The 24,101-nt window shown below is 45.2% G+C and overlaps 1 protein-coding gene across 1 annotated transcript in view; it reads left to right on the plus strand.

Annotated features, from left to right (window-relative positions):
- LOC145348668 (complement C4-B-like) overlaps nucleotides 1-24,101 on the plus strand; it is a 126,501-nt gene that overhangs the window by 50,541 nt on the left and 51,859 nt on the right. Inside the window, exons 19-24 of the mRNA XM_080196832.1 lie at nucleotides 4,938-5,008; nucleotides 7,253-7,392; nucleotides 10,190-10,399; nucleotides 16,971-17,022; nucleotides 19,358-19,441; nucleotides 22,195-22,398. Coding sequence (XP_080052958.1) covers nucleotides 4,938-5,008; nucleotides 7,253-7,392; nucleotides 10,190-10,399; nucleotides 16,971-17,022; nucleotides 19,358-19,441; nucleotides 22,195-22,398 — 761 coding nt within the window. The remainder of the gene's footprint in view (nucleotides 1-4,937; nucleotides 5,009-7,252; nucleotides 7,393-10,189; nucleotides 10,400-16,970; nucleotides 17,023-19,357; nucleotides 19,442-22,194; nucleotides 22,399-24,101) is intronic.

A 24,101-nucleotide genomic window follows, 5' to 3' on the forward strand; every position in this document is an offset into this window, starting at 1 on the left:
CAATGCAGCTAATCCACATATGAATCAACCACATCGCTGTGTGTCTGGAGCCACATGCAGGCCAAACCATATAAAGATGCCAGAACAGTCTTTACATGGTGGATGTGGGACTAATGTTTTCTCTTTTGGGTAAGTCCAGAACTGAGGGGTACTGTTTCTAAATTAAGGATTCCATCCACTGACTCTGTCTACACTTCCCAATGCTTCGGCAAAGCAGCCAGTGTAATTAAGGACCCCACGAACCCCAAACGTTCTCTCTTCCACCTTCTTCCTTTGGGAAAAAGATACAAGAGTCTGAGGTCACATACCAGCCGACTCAAGAACAGCTTCTTCCCTGCTGCCATCAGACTTTAGAATACACTTACCTTGCATTAAGTTTATCTTTTTCTACACTCTAGCTATGACTGTGATAGTACATTCTGCACTCTCTCATTTCCTTGTTTATGAACAGTACGTTTTGTCTCTATAGCACGCAAGAAACAATACTTTTCACTGTATGTTAATATGTGTGACGATAATAAATCAAATCAGAGTTCAGAAGGTTTCTTTTTCTCTCCGAGGGTTGTTCCGCTTCGCAACCCTCGATCTCAAGATAAGGTGAAGGTGGATTCATAGAACATTTTTAAGATGGAGGTAGATAGATTCTAGTTAGGCAAGGGGATGAAACATTTAGAGGGGTAGAAGGAAAATGTGGAACTTGGAACATAAACAGATCAACATTGATCTTATTGAATGTAGGAGCAGTTCTGAGGGGCCGAATGGTCAACTTCTGCTCCTATGTCTTGTGTTTGAATGTTTTTTTTTTCTCATCAGTGAGGATGGGATTTTACCAATAATCTAATGGTCACAGGGGTGACTCCTGTGGAAGTTGAACCCATACGCCAAGATTATGGGGCTACGCTCCTAGATTACTAATCCAGTGACATTACCTCAGTGCCAACACTCCCCCACTTATGGGTACTCCACCTAGTTATCCAGTAATGCAACATTGACTATCCTGCAACAGGTTCTTCGCTGGCTGTAAACTTCTTTTAGACGTTCTGAGACATCCAGGCCTCCACCCACCAAAAGTATCAGATTGCTCAGCTCTCTGCTGCCTCCTATCTGTGGGACACCCCGAGCACAACAACTGCTGAAATTAAAGATGGACAGGGATACAAAGCAGAGTATTGGCTTGGTCCTCTTGCACTCGACAGAGTGCAGTGAAGATTTAGCAGGCTGATTGCGGGGATGGCGGGACTGATGTATGAGGAGAGATTAACTACATTAAGAGTGTTTTCGTGAGAGATCATATGTATGGGGGGGGGAGGAGGGAGATCTCATAGAGACTTATAAAATTCTAACAGGACTAGACAGGGTAGATGCAGAGAGGATGTTCCTGATGGTGGGGGCGTCCAGAACCAGAAGTCACAGTCTGAGGATTCGGGGTAGGCCATTTAATAGGACGGAGGTGAGGAGCCATTTCTTCACCCAAAGGGTGGTGAGCCTGTAGAATTCATTACCACAGGAAGTAATTAATGCCAAAACATTGAATGTATTCAAGAGGTGGCTGGATATAGCACCTGGGGCAAATGGGATCAAAGGTTATGGGAAGAAAGCAGGATTAGGCTATTGAGTTGGATGATCAGCTATGATCGTAATGAATGGCGAAGCAGGCTCGAAGGGCAAAATGGCCTCCTCCTGCTCCTATCTTCTATGTGAGGAATGGTTGAGGACTCTGCGTTTGTACTTATTGGAGTTTCGAAAGATGAGGGGAGGATCTTATTGAAACTTACAAGATACTACGAGGCCAGGATAGAATGGACGTGGAGAGGATGTTTTCACTAGTCCACCTTTTGGAAGGCCTAATATAGGTAGGAAATAGACACTAAATGACAGAACCCTTCAGGGTATTGATAGGCAGAGGGATCTGGGTGTACAGATAGGTACATAGGTCATTGGAAGTGGCGATGCAGGTGGAGAAGGTAGTCAAGAAGGCAAATGGCATTCTTGCCTTCTTTGGCCAGTGCACTGAGTTTAAAAATTGGCAAGTCATGTTGCAGCTTTAGAGAACCTTAGTTAGGTCGCACTTGGAATATAGTGTTCAATTCTGGTCGCCACACTACCAGAAGGATGTGGAGGCTTTGGAGACGGTACAGAAAAGATTTACCAGGATGTTCCTTGGTATGGAGGGCATCAACTATAAGGAGGTGTTGGAGAAACTTGGTTTGTTCTCACTGGAATGATGGAGGTTGAGAGGCGACCTGATAGAAGTCCACAAGATATGAGAGGCATGGATAGAGTGGATAGTCAGAAGCTTTTTCCCAGGGTAGAAGAGTCAATTACTAGGGGGACATAGGTTTAAGGTGCGAGGGGAAACATTTCAAGGAGATGTACAAGGCAAATTTTTTACACAGAGTGTAATGGGTGCCTGGAACTCGTTGCCGGGGAAGCAGTGGAAGCAGATAGATAGTGACTTTTAAGGGGCATCTTGACAAATACATGAATAGGGTAGGAATAGAGGGATACAGTCCCCGGAAGAATAGAGGGTTTTAGTTAAGTCGGGTAACATAATCGGTGCAGGTTTGGAGGGCCAAAGGGCCTGTTCCTGTGCTGTAGTTTTCTTTGTTCTTTGTAGGAAAAATGAGAACCAGAAGGCACAACCTCCGACTAAAGGGACGAACCTTTGAAACAGAGATAAGGAGGAACTCTTCAGCCTGAGAATATGAATCTGTGGAATTCTTTGCCGCATAAGGCTGTGGAGGCCAGGCCATTAAGTGTCTTTAAGACATAGACAGATAGGTTTTTGATTAATAAGGTGATCAGGGGTTATGGAGAAAAGGGAAGAGAATGAGGATGAGTAAAATATCAGCCGTGATTGAATGTCGGAGCAGACCCGATGGGTTGAATGGTCTAATTCTGCTCCTATGTCTTATGGTCTATGGTGTCCCCTCATAACTGGCCCTTCAACTAACAGGAACAGCTGCTTCCTATCCATCTTGTCCATGCCCCTCATAATCTTGAACACTTCAATCAGCTCACCCCTCAGCCTTCTCAAGTCCAGAGAAAACAACCCAAGCCTCTCCAACCTTTCTTCGTAATTTAAATGTTCCATCCCAGGCAGCATGCTGGAGAATCTCCTCTGCACCCCTTCCAGTGCGTTCACATCCTTCCTATGATGTGGTGGCCAGACCTGCATACGGTTTTCCAGCTGTGGCCTCACCAAAGTTGTATACAACTCCAGCATGACCTCTTTGTTTTTCGCATCTAAGCTCCGATTGATAAAGGCAAGTGTGCCATATGTCATTTTCACCACCATATCCTGCCTTTCCATCTTCAGAGATCCATGGGCAATCAAGCCAAGACCCCTTTGTTCTTCACAACTTACCAGTGTCAGACCTTTCATAGTATATTTCCTTGTCAAATTATTCCTTCCAAAGCATATCACCTCACACTTTTCAGGGTTAAATCCCAGCCGCCCATTTGACCATCTCGTCTATATCTTCCTGTAACCCAAGACACTCAACCTCACTGTTGACCACCCAGCCAATGCCTGCATTTTTTCCCTTCCCTCAGTTCTCTTGAACTGAGTTTTAAAGTTTAATGCTTATTTATTAGTGTCACTAGTAGGCTTACATTAACACTGCAATGAAGTTACTGTGAAAAAGTGACTTGCCAAGGCCATTTCAGAGAGCAGTTAAGAGACAAAAGCCTGGCTCTGGAGTCACATGTAGACCAGACCAAGTCAGGACAGCAGAATACCTTCCCTAAAGAGACATTAGTGAAGCAAGTGGGTTTTTTTTAACAACACTTGATGGTGGTGTTGTTAAAAAGCCACGTGGCACAGTGGTTAGCACTGCTGACTCATAGCACCAAGGGCCTGGGTTCAATTCTGGTCTCGGGTGACTGCGTGGAATTTGCACATTCTCCCTGTGTCGGCGTGGGTTTCCTCCAGGCGCTCTGGTTTCCTCCCAAAGTCCAAAGATGTGTGAGTTAGGTTGATTGGCCATGTTAAATTGCCCCTTGGAGTTAGGAGATTAGCAGGGTAAGTATGGGGCGTTATGGGGATAGGGTGGGATTGCTGTCAGTGCAGGCTCGATGGACCAAATAGCCTCCTTCTGCACTGTAGGGATTCTATGATATTTTTGCAGTCACCACCACTTTCAATTTCAGATTAAGTGATCGAATTCAGATATTGATGTACCAGCCTCGTTCCCCAGATTACTAATCGAGTGACTTTATCACTGCAATCATTTATAGCCATGGGGACATTAAAAATAGTTCACAAATCTACTTTAGAACAACTAGTCACAGTACCTTAATTCTAAATCGAGTCCATAGATTTCAATCTGTGGTCCCTTCTTTGCTGATGCCTGCTCCTTCTGTGAAGTTGGGAAGGGACGGCTCTCAGGTGCTGTTGAAAGCTGGTTCCTTTTCACCTTCTGCTTAATGGGAGGATTGGTATTCTGTTTTGAATTACATTTAGATTTGCACACGGTAAACCATCACAATAAAGTAAGGATTCAACAGAAAAGTAACTCGCTCCTGGCTAGGTGTTATTTTGATGAAGCCAGCACTCCATACACAAATCAAGTGCAGGGATTTCAACCACAAGCAGTGGTTGAAATCAACATTCTTACAACATTTTAAAGTTTACTTATTCATGTCACAAGTAGGCTGAACGTTGCAATGAATTTGCTGTAAAAATCCCCCAATCGCCACACTCCGGTGCCTGTTCAGGTACACTGAGGGAGAATTTAGCACGGCCAAAGCACCTAATCAGCACATCTTTCAGATTGTGGGAAGATACCAGAGCACCCGCAGGAAACCCACGCAGACACGGGGAGAATGTGCAGGCTCTGCAAAGCCGGGAATCGAACCCGGATCCCTGGTGCTCTGAAGTTGTTTTTTTCCCATGTTCATCGTTTTGGATAATCAGTGGTTCTTTCTACCCCCAGGATGATGGTTAACATTCCAGATTCCATAACAACGTGGGAAATTCAGGCAGTCGGCATGTTCGAGGAGAAAGGTAGAGAACCTCCTTCCTGATGTTGGCGGCAGCATTGAATCAATATAAAAGATAATACTCCGCCTAATGCATCAGTGACTGGTTTGATGCAAAGTTTTAAATCCCTTTCCGAACAATTTCTGAATTGGAAGGCCTTTTATATTATGTTCTTCATCATACAACTTTTCGTCTGGAGTCCAGATGTTGGGGGAGAGATGCAGGCAGAGTGGAGGGGAATGAGTGTTGGGGGAGAGATGCGGGCAGAGTGGAGGGGAGTGAGTGTTGGGGGAGAGATGCAGGCAGAGTGGAGGGGAGTGAGTGTTTGGGGAGGGATGCGGGGAAAGGGGAGGGGAGTGAGTGTTTGGGGAGGGGAATGAGTGTTGGGGGAGAGATGCGGGCAGAGCGGAGGGGAGTGAGTGTTGGGGGAAGGATGCGGGGAAAGGGGAGGGGAGTGAGTGTCAGGGGAGGGATGCAGGGAGAGAGGAGGGGAGTGAGTGTTGGGGAGGGATGCAGGGAAAGGGGAGTGAGTGTCAGGGGAGGGATGCGGGGAGAGAGGAGGGGAGTGAATGTTGGGGAGGGATGCGGGGAAAGGGAAGGGGAGTGAGTGTCGGGGGAGGGATGCGGGGAGACAGGAAGGGACTGAGTGTCAAGGGAGGGATGCGGAGAGAGGAAGGGAGTGAGTGTTGGGGAGGGATGCGGGGAAAGGGAAGGGGAGTGAGTGTTGGGGAGAAATGCTGGGAGTGGGGAGAGGAGTGAATGTTGGGGCAGGGCGCAGGGAGAGGGGAGGGAAATGTGTGTTGGGGGAGGAGTGCGGGGAGAGGGGAGGGATGGAAGTGTTGGGAGAAGGATGCAGGGAGAGAAGAGAGGAGGGAGCATTAGGGGATGGGGAGAGTAGAGGTGGGGGGGAAAAAGGATGAAGGCGGGGATGCAGGAGTGAGTGTGGGAAGGGGGTGAAGGAGGGGCAATAGCGGAGGGGATGGAGGAGTGAGGGTTGAAAGGGATGAGAAGGGGTGGTGGAGGGGTGTGGTGGAGTGGATGGAGGAGGGGGTATGGGTGTAGGGAGTGGAGGAGGGGCATGGGGAGAGGAGAGGTATGGGGAGGAAACCACTTCAGTCAGTCAGTGGCTTTCTTTACAACTCGACCCATTTTGTTTCCCCCCTCAATGAGATTGTGCACAGCGTAAAATCAAATACCAATTTACTATCATCCAAAGACAAAACTTCGGTTGCGAGTTTGAATGCAAGTCAACGTGAGATGATGTTTGTGCACAACTGGGGACGTGCAAGGAATGATATTGGAAGCAGCGCAGTGGTTAGCACTGCTGCCTCTCAGCGCCGGAGCCCTGGGTTCGATTCTGGCCTCGGGTCACTGTCTGTGTGGAGTTTGCATGTTCTCCCATGCCTGTGTGGGTTTCCTCCTGGTTCTCTGGCTTTCCACATTGGAAAAATGTGCTGGTTAGGTGGATTGGCCATGTTAAATTGCTCTTTGGTCCCCCACGATATGTAGGTTAGAGGGATTGGCTAAGGTAAATGTACTGGGTTAGGTGGATAAGGTCGGGGACAGAGCTTAGTTATGATGCTCTTTTGGAGAGCCGGTGCAGATTTGATGGGCAGAATGGCCTCCTTCTGCACTGTAGAGATTTTATGGTTTGGAAAATCCACAAATGTGGCAACAAAGATTGACCTTAAAGTTTATTTATTAGTGTCACAACTGGGCTTACATTAACACTGCAATGAAGTTACTGTGAAAATCCTCCAGTTGCCACACTCTGGTGCCTGTTCGGGTATACTGAGGGAGAACTTAACATGGTCAATGTACCTAACCAGCATGTCTTTCAGACTGTGGGAGGAAACCCACATAGATACATGGAGAACATGAAGACTCTTCAACTCCGCACAGATGGTGACCCAAGTCAGAAATCAAACCTTGGTGCTACGAGGCAACAGTGATAACCACTGTGCACTGTGTCACCCTCTGCCACAAAATGAATGTATTAATTGAATTTATCAAGGAACTATTTCTAAAGCACCGATTTCAGCCAATGTAAAAATTTGCTTCCTCACTCTGTCCCTGGGAGTGGGAGGCAACGGCACTGGGGAAGGAAATGGTCTATCAGGAACAATGCCTATGGATGAAGTATCGGCAGACAATGAACAAAGTACCAGGCTTGGGCAGAATATATGTGACATGACGTGATCAAGTAATCTTCACTCTGATTTCTGTCCCAATACAGATAAGTTTTGATATGCATCTTTTCATTTTAAGGGTTTTGTGTTGCGGAGCCCAAGAAAATGAAAGTCTTCAGGCCATTTTTTATAGCGCTGAGGCTACCATATTCCGTCAAAAGAAATGAACAGCTGGAAGTGAGAGCAATTCTGTACAATTATCTCGAAGATGATATCACGGTAAGATGTGAAACAGAAAGTGGTTGTCAGCTTTAGAGCGATAGTCAGATAATAAAGATGTATTGGGTGGGAGAGACAATTGTGTTCCATCACCATGGCAAACCCCCAAACAAAAGCCATTATTGAGGGGCGAAAGTGGGGCGCTGGTAATATCACTGGGATTGGAGTCCAAAGACGTCTAGCACTTTTGATCATAACTCTATAAGTGGCAAGTGGTTGGCACTGCTGCCTCAGAGTGCCAGAGACCCAGGTTCAATTTCAACCTTGGGTGAATGCCTGTGTTGAGTTTGCACGTTCTGCCTTGTCAAAAGAGATTTCCTCCACGTGTTCCAGTTTCTTCCCACAGTCCAAAGATGTGTGGATTACGTTGATTAGCCATGCTAAATTGATCCTGCTGTCTGGGGATTAGCAGGGTAAATACATAGGGTTACAGAGATAGGGCCTGTGTGGGATCATTGTCAGTGCAAACTTAAGGGGCCAAATGGTCTCCTTCTGCACTGTAGGGATTCTATGGATCCTATGATAGCCATCCAGTTCAGGGGCAGTTGGGAATGGCCAACAAAGGCCAACCTGACCAAAATCAGAAAAAAAATCCTTCATGTTAACAGATAAAGCACGTAACTTTTGGGAATCCAACATATGCCTTTCACCACAGAAATATGTAAGAAATATGGCTGGACATTTAGTTTAAAGTTAATGTATTAGCGTTAAAAGTAAGCTTACGTTAAACACTGCAATGAAGTTATCATGAAAATCCCTAGTCGCCACATTCCGGCACCTGTTCGGGTGCATTGAGGGAGGATTTAGCATGACCAAGCATGTTTTTAGCACTGCGGATGCACCTAACCCACACATCTTTGGAGTGTGGGAGGAAACCGGAGCACCCGAAGGAAACCCATGCAGACTTGAGGGGAAATGCAGACTCCGCACAGACAGTGACCCGAGGCTGGAATCAATCCTGCGTCTCTGGCACTGAGGTAGCAGTGCTAACCACTATGCCATCGTGCCACCCCCTATTTGCTTGTTATCAACCACAAAATAGACAGGAGTGAACCACTAACTCACTGAAAAAATCCACAAGGCAAAATTAAGGAACTACTTATAAATTAACAGCCAATCCATTGGTAATAGCAAACATGTGCAACTCAAGTAGATTTTATAATGAACAACAATTTCTACTTATTTGAGGAACTTGAACTTAATAAAAGGTCACAAGACACTACGCACAAGTATTACAAAGCGGATAATGGCACTGACCCAAAATAAGCAGATATCAGGATAGATGGCCAAATGATCAGTCCAAAATGTTGGGTTCAGGAAGAAGGGCGGCACGGTGGCACAGTGGTTAGCACTGCCACCTCACAGTGTCAGGGAGCTGGGTTCAATTCCTGGCTTGGGTCACTGTCTGTGTGGGAGTTTGCATGTTCTCCTCGTGTCTGCGAGGGTTTCCTCTGGGTGCCCTGGTTTCCTCCTTTGGTCTGAAAGACATACAGGTGAGGTGAATTAGCCATGGGAAATTCTCCCTCAGTGTACCCAAGCAGGCGCTGGAGTGTGGCAACTAGAGGATTTTTACCGTAACTTCATTGCAGTGTGAACGTAAGCCTACTTCTGACAATAAATAAACTTTAAAAAGCTCCTTAAAGAAATAAATTGTGTTAGGAGAGGCATGGAGGTTTAGGGAAGGGATTCCAAGTCTTGGAACCTAGGTGGCTGAGGCGACTATAGATGGAGTGGTTAAAATTGAAGCTGCACAGAAAAAATAATGTGTGTATCAAGGGGATGGTGAGGCAAAAGGGGAGAGACGTAGATAGGGAAGAGTGAGAACATGCAGAGATTTTGAAAAGAAGAAGGATAATTATAAAATTGTGGCGTTGCTTAAGCTAGAAACTGTGGTGAGAAGGAAATGTGGGTTGTGGGGCGGGGGGTTCGTCAGGGAGAGGAGATGGGACGGGACCTGGGAATGCTCAGTTTGGAGAATCCCAATCACAGCTGACTCAGAGAGAGTTGGCTCTAATCCTTTTGCACCAATGTTAATTCTGTCATATATATGTATATATACTGTCCTTTGGTCACACATGTAGATGGGATGGTAAAGAGGCAAATGGCATGTTTGCCTTTATTGGTTGGGGCATGGAGTACAAGAGACAGGATGTCATGTTGAAGCTTTATAAAACATTGGTTAGGCCGCACTCAGAATTGCATTCAATTCTGGTTGCCACATTACAGGGAGAATGTGAAGGATGTGGAGAAGGTGTAGAAGAGGTTTACCAGGATGCTGCCTGGATTAGAGAGTGTGAACTATAAGGAGCGGCTGGACAAATTAGGGTTGTTTTGTCTGGAGTGGCAGAGGCTGAGGGGAGACCTGATAGAAATCTATAAAATTCTGAGAGGCATAAATAGGGTTTATAGAATCTTTTCCCCGGTATTGAAATGACTAATACTAGGAGGCACTCATTTAAGGTGAGGTGGGGGGGGGTTCAAAGAAGTTGAGGGGCAAGTTTTACAGTGGTAGCCGCCTGGAAAGCCCTGACAGGAGTGGTGGTGCAGATAGATACAATAGGGACATTTAAGGGACTTTTAGATAAACATATGAATATGCAAAGAATAGAGGAATATAGACCAAGGGCAGTCAGAAGGGATTAGTATAATTTGGCTCCATGTTCAGCACAACATTGAGGACTGACGGGCCTGTTCCTATGGCATTGTTCTATGTTCTATTTCCAAAATGCATGATATGATTTTGTTTCACCAACCTTCCATCTTTGTAATACATTTTCTTTCCAATATATACAACTAGATGAGGGTATACATGAAGCCTGTAGACTCGCTTTGCAGTCCTGCCACAGGCAGCAAGAACACAAGAACTGTGGTGGTCAAGGCAAACGCAGCCTATCCCATATACTTCTCGATTGTCCCACTCGCCATTGGCACCATTCCAATCGCCGTGGTTGCCTACCATGAAGACGGGATGATAAGTGACGCCATTTCAAAAAATCTCAAAGTAGTGGTGAGTCAATGATATGAATTAATCTGATTTTTGATTTAAGTTGATTTATTATTGCCACATGTATTGGGATACAGTGAAAAGTATTGTTTGTTACATGCCATTAAGCATACTGTTCATAGAGTACGTAGGGGAGAAGGAAAGGAGAGGATGCATATGTTACAGTCTCAGAGAAAAATCAACTTACAATAAGGAAGGACCATTCAAAAGTCAGATGACAGCAGGGAAAAAGCTGTTCTTGAGTCAATTGGTACGTGACCTCAGATTTTTGTATCTATTTGCTGATGGAAGAAGATGGAAGAGACAATGTCTGGGACGTGTAGGGTCCTTAATTATGCTGGCTGCTTTTCCAAGGCAGCAGGAAGTGCAGACAGAATTAACGGATGGGAGGGTAGTTTGTGTGATGGATTGGGCTACGTTAACAACCCTTTGTAGTTTCTTGTGGTCTTGGGCAGAGCAGGAGCCATGCTAAGCTGTGATACATCCAGAAAGAATGCTTTCTATGGTGCATCTGTAAAAACTGATGAGAGTCATGGTGGACATGCCAAATTTCCTTAGACTACTAATTTCCTCCCTCTGGCATGTACTTATTTCTCATTCTGAATTCTCTAGAAGAGGCACCATGACTGCTTGTGAATTTTCTATTCTATGTTGGTCACACTCTCTGGCAACATGTGTTAGTTTGAATTGTATTTTGCACGCCCTTTTGCCCCTCCTTTCTTATGGTGTAGCTGCAGGTTTTCGCACCGAGTCTGCACCCCAGAATGAGTTTCCGAAGGTGCTCTCCCAACTTCATCCCCATCCTTTGTCCTTGTTATGCTCTTAATTTGTTATTGTTGCATGTATTGGGATACAATGAAAAATATTGACTCTTGCGCACTGTACAAACAAAACATAAAGTACATAGAGAGAAGGAAAAGAGAGGGTGCAGAATATGCAGTTCTGCTGATATGCTAATGAAAAAATGCCAAATGGTTAACTATCTCCAGTGTCCTCAAAATAGCTGAAATCTTGTCCTACATAACATCAATGGGGTGCAATTCCAAAGGTATGCCATTGGCTGTGAGTTATTTGGGGATCGTAAAAGACACCTTTATAAGTGGTGACCATTGCAATGTGGAAGCACAAGACCTGTAGGTACATGCGAACACCGTCACTGAAAGTTCCCCACCAAGTTGCTCATAGAATCATAAAATCCTGCAAAGCAGAAGGAGGCCATTCAGCCCATTGAGTCTTCACCAACCACAATCCCACCCAGGCCCTATCTCCATAACCCCATGCATTTACCCCAGCTAGTCCCCCTGACACTAAGGGGCAAAGTAGCATAGCCAATCCACCTAAACCGCACATCCTTGGACTGTGGGAGGAAACCCACACAGACATGGGGAGAATGTGAAAACTCCACACAGACAATGACCCAAGCCAGGAAACAAACAGGGGTCCCTGGCACTGTGCGGCAGCAGTGCTAACCACTTCCACTGTGCCGCCCTGACTTTGCTATCTGGACTTGGAAATTTATTGCAATTCTTTCATTGTCGCTGAGGCAAAATCCTGGAACACTCTCCCTAACAGCACTGTGGGTGTACCTACACCCATTGACTGCAACGGCTCAAGAAGGTGACTCAGCACAACCCTCACGAGGGCAATTATGAATGGGCAATGGCTGCTGGCTTAGCCAGTGAAGCCAAATCCCATGAGTGAATGAAAAAGGAAAGTATTTCCTCTACTTTCTCCTCTTCTACTGCCCCCCACATTCCTTTCCAGAGGCATCATGATGCTGAAAATCTGAAATAAAAGGGAAACAGTTGTGATGCAACCAAAAGAGAAAATGCGGGAAAATCTTAGCAGGTCTGGTGCCATCTGTGAGGAGAGAAAAAAGCTGATGTTTCAAGTTCAGATGACCCTTTGTCAAAGCTAAAAGGCACAGAAAGTGGGAGATATTTATACAATAGGTGAGTCACAGAAAGAAGGGGAAAGGCTGCTAATGGCAGTCCATAGAGAGAATAGAAGGTGTGAATGGCCAAACGGCAAAGAAGCTGAAATCAGAGGGTAAACTGTGACAGATGAAGATGTGGGGGGATGGGTGGGAGAGAGGTAAAATTGAGAAAAAAGGGGAAAGAGGAAGCAAAGGGGGAGAAAAGGTAAAGGAATAAAATAGGAGGAAAGAGTGGGATGGGGGAAAGAAAAATAAAGAAAGACAATAAAGAAATAAAAGGTAGACAACAGTTAACAAAAATGAAATAAAACAAAGGGGTTTTGATTTGATTTGATTTCCTATTGTCACATGTATTAACATACAGTGAAAAGAATTGTTTCTTGCGCACTATACAGACAAAATATACATTCATAAAGAAGGAAATTAGACTGTGCATGATGTACTGTTACAGTCATAGCTGGGGTGCAGGAGAAGATCAACTTAATGCAAGGTAGGTCCATTCAAAAATCTGACAGCAGCAGGGAAGAAGCTGTTCTTGAGTCGGTTGGTACGTGACCTCAGATTTTTGTATCTTTTTCCCAAAGGAAAAAGGTGGAAGAAAGAATGTCAGAGGTTCATGGGGTCCTTAATTATGCTGGCTGCTTTGCTGAAGCAGCGGGAAGTGTAGGCAGAGTCAATGGACGGGACGCTGGTTTGCATTATAGATTGGGCTATGTTCATGACCTTATGCATTTCCTTGTGGTCTTAGGCAGAGCAGGAGCCATACCAAGCTGTGATACAGCAGAAAGAATACTTTCTATGCTGCATCTGTAAAAGTTGGTGAGACTTGTAGCTGACATGCCAAATTTCCTTAGTCTTCTGAGAAAGTAGAGGCGTTGGTGGGTCTGAAGGGAAATTCTGATGCAAAGTCTTCGAGCTGAAATGCTAACATTGGTTCTGCGTCAAGGTGCTGGCTGAAGTGTGGAGAATTTCCAATATTTGCTGACTTGGTTTCGGAACATGTTTTGAGCCAATGCAGAGGGTGTTCTCAAGATATCAAAGACCAACCCCTCCCTGTGCTCATCCCAACTTTCCAAAAATCCCTGCGCACCTGTGCAGTCATCCATCTAAAGAATCCATTGGGACCCCGGACTCATCGTCATTGCATTTTGGTTAGATCATCGGCAAATTGCCAGTCCTTAATGCTGCCATTTACACTTCCCTTCAATGGAATTCCACTTTCTGCCTTTTTCCACATGTTTTCCGGCTGCGAAGGCAGCTCGTCTTTAACCAGCAGCTCATCTTTGATCTTCCAGTTCCACCACCATCAGCACCGTTTTGCACTGTTTGCCAACGACTCCACCAGAGATCAATTGCAGAGTCACAGAACCCTGACAATGCAGAACAAGGCCATTCGGCCTATCCCTAGTCTGCACTGACTAACAAACGCACCATGGCCCTATTCCCATAACCCCACATACTTACCCTGCTAGTTCCGCTGACGCAAATGTCAATTTAGATTGGCCAATCAACCTAACCCGCAAATCCTTGGAGAGTTTGCTCCAAGAGCACCCGAAGGAAACCCATGCAGACACGGGAAGACTATGCAAACTCCACACAGACAGCGACCCGAGGCTGGAATTGAACCCAGATCCCTGGCGCCATGAAGCAGCAGTGCTAACCATTGTGCCACTGTGCCATATCAAGGCAAGGAAATGATGGGGAGGTGGGTAAGGTGGTGGTGAGGGGCAGGGAGGCAAGATTGCCAGCGGTGAGACTGGGAGATCCCACAACCAGAAGGATCGATAGAATCCAGGTGGCATTGTCTACTCTTCCCTCGGCTCAGATGTTTTCCTGAAGTTCTATTTTGCCCCACCTGTCCCACCCCACCTTAAACAGTCTAAAATCCATCACATTCCTCTCTTGAATATGAACAGATATTGATAAACTCAACAGGTTTGGCAGCATCTGTGGGAGAGAGACATAAAGTTAATGTTTGGAGCCAAATGATTCATCTACAGAAGAGTCTGCTGATTTCTATAGAAAACACATACAGACTGGAATATTTCTCTCTCTCCAGAATTTTCAGGTTTTAGTTCAGGTTTCCAGCACCTGCAGTATTTTATTTTTATAAATTTCTCCCTCTCTTCCGCTCTAAGGGAGAGTCATCCCAACCCAAAACAATTCGCCCTCCTCAGGCGCTGCCAGACCTGCTGAGTTTATTCAGCATTTTCTCTTTATATTTCTGCCGGACACCACGTGGCTTTAGGTAACAATGCTGAAAGTGAGCATGCAGGTACAGCGGGCTGTAAAGAAGGCAAATTATATGTTGGCCTTCTTAGCAAGAAGATTTGAAAATAGGGATAACAATGTTTTGTTGCAATTGTACAGGGCATTGGTGAGGCCACGCCTGGAGTATTGTGTGCACTTTTGGTGTCCTTAACTGAGGAAGGATGTCCTTGCTATCGAGGGAGTACAGTGAAGGTTTGGCAGGCTGATTCCTAGGATAGCAGGACTGTCATTCGGGGAGAGACTATGTCAGTTAGGATTATATTTAATGGAATTTAGAAGAATGAGAGGGGATCTCATAGACACTTGTAAAATTCTAACAGGGTTAGACAGAGTAGTCCAGAACTAGGGATCGTAGTTTGAGGATAAGGGGTAAACCATTTAGAACTGAGATAAGGAAACATTTTTTTCACGCAGAGGGTAGTGAATGTGCGGAATTCACTACCACAGAATGTAGTTGAGGCCAAAATGTCTGATTTCAAGACAAAATTAGATATAGCTCTTGGGGCATAAGGGATATGGGGGGAAGGAGGGATCAGGATATTGAATTCAGTGGTCAACTATGTTCAAAATGAACGGTGGAGCAGGCTCGAAGGGCCAAGTGACCTACTCCTGCTTCTAGTTTCTATGTTTCTATGTTTCACCCTCTTGAATTTCAGATTATAAAAGCAGTGAAATCTTCATTGGATAAAGATGTTTTGTTAATGATGGGTGAATGATATTTTTCAATGCATTTCAAAGTGAAAGCAAAATTAAGGTGTTTAATTTTGCAATTCTTATCAAAAAGTATGAATATACTTGATACTTGACATCTCAATACTGCTGTTTGTATATTAGATGCACTGTATAACTGATTAATAACTGACGTGCAGTAATAATAGATTACAGATTAATCTAAGCAACACTTGTGAAATAAATAAGCAAAAATAAAGATATTATGTAGTACCTTTTGACATAGCAAGGTATCCCAGAGCCCTTCACAGGAAGGTGAACAAATTGCATTTGACACTGAGACATGGATGGATATATCAGATCAGGTGACAATGGGCAGGATTTTAATACCTTGCTGGTCCCAAAATCTTAAAATCCCATTATGGTAGCACTGCTGCCTCACAGAGCCAGGGACCCGGGTTCAATTCCCGGCTTGGGTTACTGTCTGTGTGAAGTCTGCACGTTCTCCTCATATCTGCGTGGGTTTCCTCCGGATCATCCAGCTTCCTCTCATAATCTGAAGGACGTGCTGGTTAGATGCGTTGACCTAAACAGACACCAGAGTGTGGCGACTGGGGAAATTTCACACTAACTTCATTGCAGTGTTAATGTAAGCCTTAGTTGTGACTAATAAATAAATTTTACTTTATTGTTTGCCCCTGCGCCTGCTCTGATTCCCATGGCCAGCAGTGTGGTACAATTCTGGCCTATATTCTTTGTCAACAATATAGGTTTTTAGTTAACATCTGCAAGGAAGAGGTAGGGGATCAGAGAGGTTTACTTCCAGGGTTTGGTGGCCTCTAAAATTTTTAAGTTTATTTATGAGAGTCACAAGTAGGCTTACATTAACACTGCAATGAAGTTACTGTGAAAATCCCCTAGTTGCCACACTCCAGCTCCAGTGTTTGTGTACACGGAGGGAAAATTTAACATGGCCAATCCACCTAACCCGCATGTCTTTCAGACTGTGGGAGAAAACTGCAGCACCCAGAGGAAACCCACACAGACGTGGGGAGAACGTGTGGACTTCTCACAGACAGTGACCCAAGCCAGGAATCAAACTGGGATCCTTGGTACTGTGAGGCAGCAGTGCTAACCACTGTGCCACCATGCTGTTGAATGGACTCCCCTCTAATGGTAGAGTAATTAAAATCTGAGATGTGCAAGAGACTTTAATTGGAGATGTTTACCTGATGGTGCGTGGTTATGGAAGCACAGGGGTGAATAAACTTAGTAGCTATGCCATTGAGTAATACGTTTCACAACACCAGGTTAAAGTCCAATTATTTGGTGGCACAAGCTTTTGGAGTGCTGCCACTTCATCAGGTGAGTCTCACCAAAAGCTTGTACTATCAAATAAACCTGTTGGACTTTAACCTTATGTTGTGAGACGACTTACTGCGCCCACCCCAGTCCAACGCCGGCATCTCCACATCGTGACTATGCCATTGAGGGTATTGACCAGAACTATGAGAATGTTATCATTGCTAGACCAGAAGGCTGTGTAGGTCAGCTGGCAAGGGGGCGATGGGTACAGTGGCACTGGCCTCTAACAAGGTTGGATTATTTGTTGTGGTGAAGACTGAGCAACTGGTGTTACTCTACATGGCACCAGCATCTCTGCACCGCTTATTTGTGCGTGTTCACTTGCTCACATAGGGAGAAGGTGTCTTAAAGACAGAAGAAAGAAGTATTGCCATTAATCCACGTGGTGAGTATAGCGTGTGCTTGGAATTTAACTTCACACCACAGTTTGGTAGCAATGTATCTTGCTAGTAAGAGACATGTTCAGCTGTTAATTTCAGTTGCTCCTTACAGTGGTTAGCCTCACAGCGCAAGGGACCCGAGTTCAATTCTGGCCTTGAGTAACTGCGTGGAGTCTGCACATTCTTCCCCATGTCTGCGTTGGTTTCCTCCGACTTCTCTGGTTTCCTCCCACAGTCCAAAGATGTGCAGGTTAGGAGGACTGGTCATGATAAATCACCCCTTAGTGTTAGTGGGACTAGCTAAGGTAAATACATGGGGTTATGGGGATAGGGCCTGAGCGGGATTGTTGTCAGTGCAAGTTTGATGGGCCGAATGGCCTCCTTCTGCACTGTTGAGATTCTGATCACATTTTAATCTAAACGCATCAAAAGAAATTTTACTTGTCTTCTGAGGACAGGGAGCTAAGCAATGAGGACAGGGACTTCATGAAGTCTTGTCATCTTCCTGCCATGATGCCACGCTCCCGCACCACTGAGCAGCAATGACCAACCTCTCAGAAATGGTGCTACCTGCCCTCACTTGACACTCTGGCACCACTTATCCCCTGGCAGCAGCTTCCTCCAGGCGCAGTTCCTACAGTGGCCAGTGTTCTCCAGGGCGCTGCTGAGCTGCTGCTCCCCACCACCATCACTGCCTCAATTGACCGGTAGCTCTTGGGGTGGGAAACTGTCCTTAACCAAAACCCTCCCATCTAATTGGCTGCTTGACCCAGGTAAAATGCAGCACTAGGTGTTGCAGGCTGCGAGGGTGAGTCATCCCCAGTTTTGAGCTCATCACCATTAAAGCAGTGTGATTGTTTGCAGAATGGTAATCCAGAGGCCCAGGCAGATGTTCTTGGAACAAGGGTTCAAACCCCAGCATAGCAGTTGGTGGGATTCAAATACAATTAATCAACCTGGAATTCAAAATTAACCAATAAAAGAGACCATGCGTTGTCAAAAATATAACCTATCTGATTCATGTGTGGCCTTTAAGTTTTGAAATCTCATCCTTACCTGGCTGGTCATAGAGGTTTACAGCATGGAAACAAGCCCTTTGGCCCAACTTGTCTGTGCCATCCAATTTTTATTACTAAGGTAGTCCCAATTGCCCACATTTGGTCCATATCCCTCAATACCCATCTTGCCCTGTAACTGTCTAAATACTTTTTAAAAGGCAAAATTGGACCAGCCTCTACTGTTACCTCTGGCAGCTCATTCCAGACACTCGCCACCTTCTGAGTGAAAAAATTGCTCCTCTGGACCCTTTTGTATATCTCTCCTCAGTGGTTTACCCTGAATGTACCTCCAGATTCACAACAATGCTGCTGACTCTTAAATGCCATCAGCCTAGCAAGCCATTCAGTTTGAGAGGAATCCATAGGGCAAAATTATTTTTTCTTAATTCATTTACAAGATGTGGGTCACTGGCTAGGCACAACATCTATTGCCCATCAGCAATTGCCCTTGAGAAGGTGGTGGTGAGCTTCTTTCTTGAATATCTCCAGACTCTGTGGTGTAGGTATATCCCCAGTACTGTTAAGGAGAGAGTTCTAGGATTTTGACCCTGTGATAGTGAAAGAATGGTGATATATTTCAAAGCCAGGATGGTGAGTAATTTAGAGGGGGCTTACCAAGTAATGCACACATCCCATGGATAACACCTAGAAATAAAGATGTGCAGGTTTGGTTGATTAGCCATGCTAAGAAATTGCCCCTTAGTGTCCAGGGATGCGTAGATTAGAGGGATTAGTGGGTATAATGTGTAGGGATATGGGGATAGGGCCTGGGTGGGATTGTGTTCAGTGTAGACTCGATGGGCCGAAGGGCCTCTTTCTGCACTGTAGGGTTCGACAAAAACATCAGCCATAGAACCCCTGCCATGCAGAAAGAGGCCATCCAGCCCATCAAGTCAGCACTGACTCTCCAAAAGTGATTCCCACCCAGGCTCACCCCTCCACCCTTTCCCCACAGCCCCCCGGACATTTACCATGACTAAACCACTGAACCAACACCACTTTGCACGGTAAGTGGCAATTTAGAACAGCTGATCCACCTATCCTACACATCTTTGCAGTGTGGGAAGAAACCAGAGCACCCAGGGGAAACCCATGCAGATATGGGGAGAATGTGCAAACTCCACAAAGACAGTCACTGAACCCAGAATTGAATCCAGGTCTCTGGCACTGTGAGGCAGTAATGCTAACGAGTGTGCCACCACCATGTGTATATAGCTGAATTCCTTTACCATCCTCATTCAATTGCTCTTATGAAAATTATTTTTATTATTATTGTTATTAGGGAAGAGCTCCTATCAGATTATTGAAGAAATACCTACTAACATGGTTCCAGACACCGACTCCTTCCTTTACGTTCGAGCAAGAGGTAACGCATACTTTCCTTCTGAAGGAACCTGAGATCAGTGTGATTTGCTTCTCTGTGACTTCTGATTCTTTAAACTTTAGTTTCTTGTTCTAGTCTTACTTTCTGGAAGATATCACTGCAAATTCACATTTAGAACATCTGACTGCCAGTTGACGTCTCAAAATTAGCAATCTTTCTGTTTTATTTTTCACTCTGGGCAAAATAAATCACAGAATCTTCTGGTGGGCTGAAATAAAGACATATTTCCCAATCCTGCCCATTGCAGCAGAGGAATTTGGGCGGGAAAGGACCAGAAAATCCTGTCGCCCGGCTCAATGTTGCAGCAGATGTTCCCTGGGCTTGATGTAGCCGGGATCTTCCGAGCAGTGGGAGAGGCGATGGCCAAGTGGTGTTACCGCTAGACTGTTAATCCAGAAACTCAGCTAACATCTAGGGACCCGGGTTCGAATCCCGCCATGGTAGGTGGTGGAATTTGAATTCAATAAAAAAAATCTGGAATTAAGAACCTACTGATGATGTTGATTGTCGGAAAACCCCATCTGGTTCACTCTTGTCTCTTTAGGGAAGGAAATCTGCTGCCCTTACCTGAGCTGGCCTGCATGGGACTACAGAGCCACAGCAATGTGGTTGACTCTCAACTGCCCTCAGGCAACTAGAGATGGGTAATAAATGCTGGCCCAACCAGCGACTCCCGTGTTCAATGAAAGAATAAAGAGTGACCATTCAATTGTCGCTGACCTCTAAGATTCTGTTCTTCTTGTTAGTTTTCACATTCCTCACTAGTTTGGCCTCGTAGTTTATTTTTTCTTTTATAGTTTCAGTCATCCTACACTGGATTAGGAATTTATTCCAATCTTTGGGTCTATCACTACCCTTTGCCTAAGTATAGGCTCTTTCTTACTCTTTTTAACTTCCAGTCCATAGAGTCAAAGAATCTATGGCCCTCGGCCCATGCTGACCAAAAACCCCATCTAAGCTAACCCCATTTGTCTGCATTTGGCCCATATCCCTCTAAATCTTTCCTATCTATGTATCTGAACAGTTGTGGTTCCAGTTCTTCGAGTGCACAATCGGTGCTGTTTTCCAACATTTATCTACTATCTAATATATTAATCTTTCACAGGTTGTGAGTACTTCTTGGAAAGCTGATATTTATTGCCCATTCTGAATTACCCTTGAGAAAGTGGTGGTGGAAGGCTGCCTTCTCAAATGCCTGTAGTTTCTGTGGTGTAGGAAGGGACAGCCACAGTGGTGGTCCGGATGGAATTCCAGGACATTGATCCAGCGACTGTAAAAGGATGGCAATGTATTTCCAGTCAAACCATGGGGGAGGAACTTACAGGTTTTTGCTTTTAGAACAGAAGTCTGTTCTAAAAGTGACCGTGAGGAACTTGTAGCGCGGCTGTATGAATCAAATTAATATGAAGTTGTATCTCTTTTGACTCTACATTTTGTTTCTGTTGCTTATAGACACAAGGGATGGGATTTTATGGCTTTGTTCGTCCTGAAATAGTAAAATCCCACTCCAGGTCAATGGATCTTCTCATTGTCCGACCCTCGCCCACTCCAATTCCCATGGCAGGTTGTCCGGTAAAATTCCGGCCAAGATTTCTCATTAAGAAGAAAGAAATACTGAACACTGTGTTTCCCCAGTGTCTTTGTTGTGGGGGTGTTTCAGAATTCACAAGGGCCTGCAGCCCTTCTCCTTCCTGGTGGTCAGGTTACGAACATATGAGTTAGGAGTAGGAGTAGGCCAGTTGGCCCTTCAAACCTACTCCACCATTCTATAAGGTCTAGTTGTAACCTCAAACCCACATTCCTGCCTAACCCTGATAACCTTTCACGCCCTCCCTGATCAAGTATCTATCAAGTTCTGACTTAAAAATGTTTGAAATAGACCCTGCTTCCACTGCCTTTGCTGGAAGAGAGTTACAGAGACTTGCAAAAAGAATAGATTCACCTCATCTCTGGCTTAAAAGAAGGACCTCTTTTTTCGAAGAGTTATCCCAAGTTCTCCGACAAGGGAAACATCACTACGTCCATTGCATCAAAACTCATCAGGATATTAAAGGTTTCCATCAAATTGCCTCTTACTCTTGTAAAGTATAGCAAACCCAACCTCTCCGACCTTTGCAGGATAGTACTGGCAATGCAGAATTGGCTGCAGTTCCTTTTACAAATCGATCATTTTGGCAAATCCAATAAACTAAATCAAACAAGCTAAGAGACTAAGTAAAAGGGGAAGCTCCTGAAAGGGGGAGGGGGGAAAGAACTGACTGAAACAAAAAAAGCTTCAAGGAAACTTTAAAATATCAAAGCAAAATATGATAAAAGGGGTGGATTAGGCTCTCCAGAGCCTGCGGTGCCCAATGGGCATGGGCAGCCTCAACAGCACCATGGGCACGACATTCTCCCTCTCCAGGGACACCCGACCATGAATGTAGCTGCCATAGTGGGGCACACAGTCAGGTCTGATAAAACCCCCTCTCTCGGTTGCCCATTCGCTGGATGTTGATGGTAAGCTTAGCAAGGCCCAGGAGCAAGTTCACGAGGATGTCCCCCTCAAGCCCGTCCCCCTCCGTGCACCGTGGCCCCTCTCTGGAAATGTTTGACTGGTACCAATCAAGTGCCCTGTTGGTTCTGAATGGTGCCATTCTTGGAAAGGTACCAGGGTGGTCATGCGGCCGTTTCAGTTCAAAGGCACGAAAGCGATTTATTTCCCTTTCTGCAATACATTTTTTTTTCTCTCTCAGGCGAGGTGATGGGAGAAACTGTCGAAAACGCCCTGACTCCGGAAGGAATTGACAAACTCATTCGACAGCCGAGGGGCTGCGCCGAACAAACATCGATGTACATGTCCCCGACCGTGTTTGCTGTGAAATACCTGGACAAAAGCGAGCAGTGGCTTAATCTGAAAGCGGAACGGAAAGATGAAGCCCTGCGACACATTGAAGCAGGTGGAATTTGCACATGAACAACTTGAACAAGCAGATTTGATAGAACAACGGAAAAGGCAGCTTTATATTTCAGTTAGACCATAAAACCCATATGACATAGGAGCAGAATTAGGCCACTCAACCCATCAATTCTGCTCCACCATTCAATCATGGCTGTTATTTTTTCTCACCCCCATTCTCCTGCCTTTTTCCTGTAACCCCAGTTACAGGGGTTCCCTGATCCTCTTATTAATCAAGAACCTATCTATCTCTGTCTTAAAGACACTCAATGACCTGGCCTTCACAACCTTTTGTGGCAAAGAGTTCCACAGATTCACCCCTGTCTGGCTGAAGAAATTCCTCCTTTTCTCTGTTTCAGAGGATCGTCCCTTTAGCCTAACATTGTGCCCTCTGGTTTTAATTTTGCCTATTAGTGGAAACATCCTCTCCACATCCACTCTACCCAGGCCTCGCTGTATCCTGTAAGTTTCAATAAGATCCCCCCTCATCATTCTAAACTCCAACAAGTACAGACCTAGAGTCCTCAACCATTCCTCATATAACAAGTTCGTCATTCCAGGGATCACTCTTGTGAACCTCCTCTGGATCCTTGCCAAGGCCAGCACATCCTTCCTTAGATACGGGGCCCAAAACTGCTCACAATACTCCACATGGGGTCTGACCAGAGCTTTATACAGCCTCAGAAGTACATCCCTGCTCTTGTATTCTAGCCCTTTTGACGTGACTGGTAACATTGCATTTGCCTTCCTGACTGTTGACTGAACCTGCACGTTAACCTTAAGAGAATCTTGAACAATGACTCCCAAGTCCCTTTGTGTTTCTGATTCCCTAAGCATTTCCCCATTTTGGAAATAGTCCATGCCTCCATTCCTCCTTCCAAAATACATAACCTCACACTTTTCCACATTGTAATTCATTTGCCACTTCTTTGCCCACTCTCCTACCCGTCCAAGTCCTTCTGCAGCCCCCTGCTTCCTCAATGCTACCTGCCCCTCTACATATCTTTGTATCATCTGCAAACTTAGCAATAGTGCCTTCAATTCCTTCCTCCAAATTGTTCATGTATATTGTGAAAAGTTATGATCCCAGCATTGACCCCTGAGGCACACCACGAGTCACTGACTGCCATCCTGAGGAAAACCTCTTTATCCCTACTCTCTCCCTTCTGCAAGTTGGCCAATCCTCTCTGCATGCCAAGATCTTAACCTTAACACCATAGGCATTTAACTTATTTAACAGTGTCCAATGTGGCACCTTGTCAAAGGCCTTCTGGAAATCCAAATAAATCATGTCCACTTGTTCTTCTTTATGTAACTTCCTTGTTACCTCCTCAAAGAACTCGAACAGATTTGTCAGACATGACCTCCCCTTGATAAAGCCACGCTGATTCAGTCCTACTTTATCAAGCACTTCCAAATACCCTGTGATCTCATCTTTAATAATGGACTCAAATCTTGCCAATGACTGAAGTCAGGTTATAATTTTATGTCGGCTGCCTCCCTCCCTTCTTAAACAGCGGTGTTACATTTGCTACTTTCCAGTCCTCTGGTGCCCACCCTGCCTCCAGTGATTCCTGAAAGATCGCCACCAATGCCTCCACAATTTCTTCAGCTATCTCTTTTAGAACTCTGGGGTGTGGTCCATCTGGTCCAAGTGATTTATCCACCTTCAGATCTTTCGGTTTCCCCAGAAGCTTCTCCTTA

This window comes from Carcharhinus amblyrhynchos, chromosome 9 (assembly GCF_965287045.1).
Source record: "Carcharhinus amblyrhynchos chromosome 9, sCarAmb.v2.hapA, whole genome shotgun sequence".
In the NCBI taxonomy this organism is placed as follows: domain Eukaryota; kingdom Metazoa; phylum Chordata; class Chondrichthyes; order Carcharhiniformes; family Carcharhinidae; genus Carcharhinus; species Carcharhinus amblyrhynchos.